The sequence below is a fragment of the Mastomys coucha genome, chromosome X, assembly GCF_008632895.1.
Source record: "Mastomys coucha isolate ucsf_1 chromosome X, UCSF_Mcou_1, whole genome shotgun sequence".
NCBI lineage: Eukaryota > Metazoa > Chordata > Mammalia > Rodentia > Muridae > Mastomys > Mastomys coucha.
Genome location: NC_045030.1, coordinates 114,838,756 through 114,845,767, shown reverse-complemented (window position 1 = coordinate 114,845,767; position 7,012 = coordinate 114,838,756). Strand labels below are relative to the sequence as shown.

The following is a 7,012-nucleotide window of genomic DNA, read 5'->3' as shown; positions in this document are numbered from 1 at the left end:
AGACCCCTCCATGTGCAGTCCTTGGTTGGTGGTTGAGACCCTGGGAGCTCTGAGGATACTAGGTAGTTCATATTGTTGTTAGTCCTAAGGGGCTACAAACCCCTCAGCTCCATTGGTACTTTCTCTAACTCCTTGCAGGGTATATCCCCAGGAGTGGTATAGCTGGATCCTCCAGTAGTACTATGCCCAATTTCCGGAGGAACTGCCATATTGATTTCCAGAGGGTCTGAAGTCAGTGAGAAATCGTAAAAAGATGGTGAAAGGAGAATTATAGGAACTGTGTATCAATACTATGTGTGCTAGTGAACCCCAAGAGAACGGTGATAGGGTGGGATGATGGGATTAGGTAGGCAACAGTAGTGGGGTATAGTAATATACGAGGAAGAACTCAAAAGAGAGGAAGAAGGAAAGTACAGGTAGTAACTTACCTGGATTCCTACCAAGTGTGGTAAGTGGGGTTTCTTTAAAAGAGTGAGCCGTTAGCCTGCTGTTGACAGGGATTCACAAAAGAATAGAACCAACCTGTGAGGAATGGAAGATGACAGATTTGGAAAAAGGGCTTGAGGGCACTCAAGGTACTTGTATTTTATTAATGGTACTATATTCTTAGTACATGGTATTTGATTTAACTTCTTTCCATAAGTCAGTCTTTTTATATGACATATCCTTCCTTGATAATATTTATTTTAGTATAGTAGTATAAATATCTGTGATATATTTTTGAATACATGAAAAATTATCACTTATATTCTTATGGAAATACTACTTCAAAGAAAAAAGAGCAATGAATATAAAAATTAAGACTGAAGATGAGAAACCAAACAAACAAACAAACTAATTAGTGTAAGCCCCACTCCAGGGGAGGGAGTTGTAGAAATTGACTTTACTTCTGTTTTATGAAAATATTTTTATTTGATTTAAGGATCTATTCAACAAGATCTATAGAAAACCAAGAAAGTGCAATTCTTACCCAGTTGCTGGAGCTCATTCTCACTAAAAATATCCAGTCATTTGTTACCAAACTGGTGAGTTTATTTCAAGCTTTTCTTAAAATATGGATTCTATTTATTACTGTATCTCACTAATAATTTTAATTGTTAATACCAAGGTATTTTGATAGAGTTTGTTTTTTCCTTAAATGCTGCATATGAAGCCATTAAAACTCAAAAAAGTTTATCAGTTTGGAAACTCTGAACAAGAGATTTTTGAAAGTAGATTAGAGAATTAAGAGGAGACTCAAATTGGAATGCATACATTTTTCTTGGTCTTAAAAAAGTACTACGTAGTGAAGATTATAAAATTAAATATCACTATACTTGTTGATTTCAAAATAATGTCAACTGATAGGACAAAATAATGTTTCTGATAGGAAAAAAATTCTTGCTTTAATATCAAACATTCAAAATGTTTTTTAATTAAGGCTTAATTTGAATGAAAAGATGACCATGAAAGATGAACAAGTATATATACTATTCATATATATATGAATATATATACATATGTGTATATATACACACATATATACTATCTATTGAACAGTTAGAGATGAAGTCTGGCTATAGAGGACCCCTCTGAACGTCCTTATCTTTTATTAGCAATGATCCATAAAATACAGCTGACCTATGCATTAATTTTATATAAGGTAGCTCATAAAAAGAATTGATATCAGACTACTTATATTTTTCTTTACCTATCATTATTTTTTTTTATCAAAACACAAATCAAGAACTCTCAGCTGGAGGTTGGGACTCTAGATGAATTGAAACTGGCTTGTTGATACTGTCCAGGTTTTGTATAGCTAGTCACAGCTATAGTGAGCTCATAATAACAAAGGACAGAAGATACTTTTATAAATAATTCCTACCTAAATTCTGACCATTGTTGTCTCTGCAACACCTCTTCCACAATGGTTACTGATCCTATTTGGAAGAAGATGATATAGATTTCTCTTATTGAGATCAGTAGTCCATGGTCACTTATTTTCTATAATCTAACTAGTTGTGAGTCTCTGTTTTAACCACTGTCTACTGGGATGAAAAACTTTCCTGATAAAGGATGAGGAGGACTCCAATCTTTGGGTACTTCAGAAAATAATTTGTTTTTTTTTTCTGTCCAGTTAGGAAACAAAAAAAGTAGTAGATTATCCCTAGAATGTGTGATCTACCCAGCCATGATTTGCTCACCAGATATATAGGTACGGGTATAAGTTACAATCAGATAGCTGTTGATTAACTCCATAGCAAAAATATCACCATTGTGTCAATGGGCAAATCTTGCCCCTCTGGTTATTATTTTTGGCTCACTGTGTTAACAGCAGAGTAGAAATGCTGATAATCTTTTCATTCTTAATAGATTATAATGCCTTTTGTTACTATGAATGTTGTGCTCTGTGGGTGGGAGTGAAAGTCAGTTTTATTCAGTGTAATGTATCTCATACTTTACTCACATTTAAGTGTTCATGCACATCCCATACCCATATGCATAGAGGTAGCACAAATTGGACTAACTACACTATAAAGAAAATGAAGAACAGGATACAAATATGGACAAGAGACTTGTGAGTACCTGGGAGAAGTTAGAGGAGTAGTAGGGTGGCATAAATTATCTAAACACATTGTATATGTGTTTGAAGTTCTCAAAAATACATAAATGTATTTTTAAATAAATAAATGGATAACATGTGTATCTTTATTCCTGCTTTGAAGAAATCACCAAACTGAGATTATTCATAGTAAATTCATATAGAAGAATTTGATACACAGTGTTTAGAAATTTAGGGTGTACTGAAAGTATTTCAGCAGGTAAACAACAGGAGGAAAAAATTCTGAGAGAATAAGAGAAGGGGGGGTACATTGGTAAGTAGATAGTTGAATTTGATATTATTTGCCATAAAATTAGCCTGCAGTAAACATCATCTTAATCAAAAACAAGGCAATATAATTGCGAACCAAGTGTTACATTTGGAAGTTGTTCTAAGAAATTAAGTACAAATCTGGCCTTAACTTCTTTCAATGCTCTTTCTTTCACTGTCTTTCTTTTTCTTTTCTTTTTGTATTTTCCACAGTCCTGATTTTTCTTTTTTTATTAATAATATTTTTATTTTCCACAATCCTGATGTTTTTTTAATAAATTTTTTACACACCATATTTTATACCCCACATCCACCCTCTGACTGTTCCACTTCCATACCTCCTCTCAGTCCACCTGTCGCCACATGGAAGTCCCTGCCACCTATTCCCCCCTGACCCTATGGCCTCCAGTCTCCTGAGGGTTAGGTACATCATCTCTGAAAGATTACCGACCTGGTATTCCTCTACTGTATGTGTGTTGGGGGCCTTATATCAGCTTGTGTATGCTGCCTGTTTGGTGGTCCAATCATTGAGAAGTCTCAGGTGTCCTGAATAATTGAGAATTCCTACAGGATAATCCCCGGTTGTCATTTTTTGTATGCATATAATTTAAAAGAACATACAAAAATAAAAGGAGAGAAGAAAGGAAGAAAAAAATGAAGGAAAGAAGAAAGTAAGAAACGAAGGATAGAAAATCCCACAGAAAAATATAGCTCAAATTTGATTACAAATATTCTATCATAAAAGATGCTTAATTTTCTTCCAAACATATATCGTAATGAAATGTCCTTTTTAGATTGGTCTCAATTCAGAGACCAAAATCAATATAAACTTATACACATTACCAAAAATGATCTATTTTATTCGATGAAAATTCTATTAAATTTGACATGAAAATGAACAAATATATTTTCTGTACAGAATTATATTTTTATTAAATATTTTATTTTTATTAGATATTTATTTACATTTCAAATGTTATCCAATTTTGTGGTTTCCCCTTTGGAAAAAAATCCCTATTCCCTCTACCCTCCCCATGATGACCAACCCACTCTGTCCTGCTTCCTGGCCCTGGCATTCCCCTACACTGGGGCATAGCACCTTTCACAGGACCAAGAGCCTCTACTCCCATTGATGACCAAATAGGCCATTCTCTGCTACATATGGAGTTGGAGCTGTGAGTCCCATCATGTGTACTTTGGTTGGTGGTTTAGGCCCTGGGAGCTCTGGGGGTACTGGCTAGTTCATATTGTTCCTCCTATGGGGTTGCCAATGCCTTTAGCTCCTTGGGTCCTTTCTCTAGCTCCTTCATTGGGGACCCTGTACTCAGTCCAATGGATGGATGTGAGCCTCCACTTCTCTATTAGTCAGGCACTGTCAGAGCCTCTCAGGAGACAGCTATATCAGGCTCCTGTCAGCCAGCACTTGCTGACTTCCACAATAGTATCTGAGTTCAGTGATTGAATATGGGAAGGATCCCCAGGTGGGGCAGTCTTTGGATTGTCCTTCCTTCAATCTCTGCTCCACACTTTGTCTCTGTAACTCCTTCCATGGATATTTTATTCCCCCTTCTAAGAAGGATTGAAGTATCCACACTTTTGTTTTCTTTCTTCTTGAGTTTCTTATGTTTTTTGGATTTTATCTTGGGTATTTCGAACTTCTGAGCTAAAATTCACTTATCAGTGAATACATACCATAAACACTCATAAGTAGAGTACATGCATTAAATATCCAAGGATGAGGATATATTATTTAAGATTTATATAAATTTTGTAACTAAACAATGAGAAGATATACTTCACAATAAATTATGTTGGTCTTATGATTTTTTGCTTATTTTATTTTGGGGTTTTTAAGTGATAAAATGTTTAGAGCTATAGAGAAGCATAGAAATAACACTCTACATGCTTTCAGAAAGACTAAACTACTGGCTAATTTGGAAGTGAAACCCTCTTCAGATTAATAGATCTTTATCTCCCCCATTCTCCATAGTGTCTAGAATGACTTCTACCAACCGAGGAAGTGATCCAGCTGAAAACTCTCTGAAAAATGCTGAAAATGATCCACCAAATGCCTGTGAGGAAGACAAAGAACATCCACTCCCTGATACCAACAACATTTCTCAGCTGGAAACCAATGTATCAGGCACGGAGCCACACTCATCAAGTTCCCAGGAGGATATGGATCCCACGACAGTAGAAAACAGACAATCTGAAACAGAGAAGACTCAAAATGATCCCCCAGATGAAGAATTAATAGAACACTCTCTTCCACTACAGATACCAATTCCTAGAAAGCTGACCATTCCTAGGTTATTATTATATAGAATTATCTATCTGAGTATCTCCCAACTGCAACCACAACGTCATGATAATAAGACCTTATCTGATAAAATGATCTTCCATCTAGGGAGAGTGGAGATGACAATAAGTGATTACTCCCACAACCCCATCCATGACAAGATGCTGAATCACAGTTTCCTAGGGTGGCAAATCCCATTCTTTAATACTGATGAGATATGTAGGATGATTAATCACCTGCTGTCCAGCAGAAATTTCTCTCAGCCAGAATGTCACCAACATAATGCATTAGTAAAACAAAAATATGTAGCAGTTCTTGATTACGAAAATGCCATCAATCTCCAAAGGAACATAGTATTTGGAAGGCCTTTGATAGTGCGCTACTACCAACCACTTTTTCAAAGACTGACTGAAAGAAAAAATACTAAGTTATATCAAAACAAGAATGGAAACCATCTTTCTCTGAGGCCAAATTTCTACATGCCACAGTTCCAAAGCCAGAATACTGTCCATAGAAAAGATTTTAAAACTAATTGGGAAACTCATTATAAGTTGAGGCTAGTAATCATAACTGACAATAATAACTGGAAATATCTGTGTCCCATCTGTGGTTGTTGTTTCAACAACTTTTATAATTTTAAACATCATTCTTGCAGTTTTTCTTGAAATTAAGTTAAAGCAGTGTAAAGGTTTTTAATTTTAATTTCTAAAACTATACAATGGCAATAACTCATTGAAACAATATTTCATGATCAATAAATTTAGTATGATAACATTACACTGCAAAACTGAATGCAAGCAACATATGTACTTCAGTAAGAAACATTTTGGGGAAGAGATTTAACCTTCATATGGATCATTGAAATATCAAGCAAGGTCTTTATCTATATTGTGTCATCAACTGAACCAAGATGATGTTTGCAACTTCCTTAACATAAGTTTCTGCTAGTATTGTTTCTGGACACCAACTAAAACAGATCCTGGTAAATAAAACAGAGAGCTAGACAAAGGCACAGTAAGGATTTCTAGAGGTGCTGCTCAGCAAAACCCAGAAATTTCCTCCAAAATTCAATAAAATCATAGTAAATGCATTGCAAAATTTACTGTAAATTTGTAGCTAGACATGAATATGTCATGAGAAACACAATATTGCAAATATATCATATCTATACATTAGTGATGTTGTACCTGTTGCAAGCCCCAAAAGACCACCAAGGAGCCAAGTCCTATGCAATCACACTACGGTCTCTATTTACAAATTCAAGCTTGGGCTCACACTGCTGCTTTTGACTCAGCAGAACTGGAGGGTGACGCTGTGCATCTAATTTTAAGCAGGTATTTATAGAGACAAGAAGGGGATATGTAGCCTGGCACACATCTGATTGGGGTGGGATACATTACAAAATTTTATTTGCCCTTTAAAGTAATTGGCTGGTGTTGGGAGCCAAACCATAAACTTACGTTCTGCTTTTCTTTGCATTGGTGGTTGTCAAGAAGTAAAGTCCCCTTTCTATGAAGGACCAAAGCACACACACTTTGTTCTTCCTTCTTCTTGAGCTTCGTGTGGTCTGTGAATTGTATCTTGGGTATTCAGAGCTTTTGGATTAATTAATATCCACTTATCAGTGGGTACATACCATAAAAGTTCTTTTGTGATTGTGTTACCTCATTCAGGACGATATATTTTAGATCCATCCATTTGTTTTCATGATCCCAGGAAGGCTCAATGCCCCAGTGTAGGAGAATGCAAGAGTGGGGAGGCAGGTGTGGGTGAGTGGGTGGGGTCAAACCCTTATAGAAGCAGAGCAAACGTTGATGGGAAAGGGAGTTTCTGGGGGGGGGGAACCAGGAAAGGTGATAAAA

At 35.9% G+C, this 7,012-nt stretch overlaps 1 protein-coding gene across 2 annotated transcripts in view; it reads left to right on the top strand.

Annotated features, from left to right (window-relative positions):
* The window catches only part of Cpxcr1 (CPX chromosome region candidate 1), a 119,835-nt gene extending 113,595 nt beyond the window's left edge, over positions 1-6,240 (top strand). For both annotated transcript variants that reach the window (XM_031376069.1, XM_031376060.1), the window contains 2 exons: positions 923-1,025; positions 4,842-6,240. In XM_031376069.1, the coding sequence (XP_031231929.1) occupies positions 4,850-5,815 (966 nt within the window). In that variant the 5' untranslated portion in view covers positions 923-1,025; positions 4,842-4,849 and the 3' untranslated portion in view covers positions 5,816-6,240. The remainder of the gene's footprint in view (positions 1-922; positions 1,026-4,841) is intronic.
* Positions 6,241-7,012: the final 772 nt, after the last annotated feature.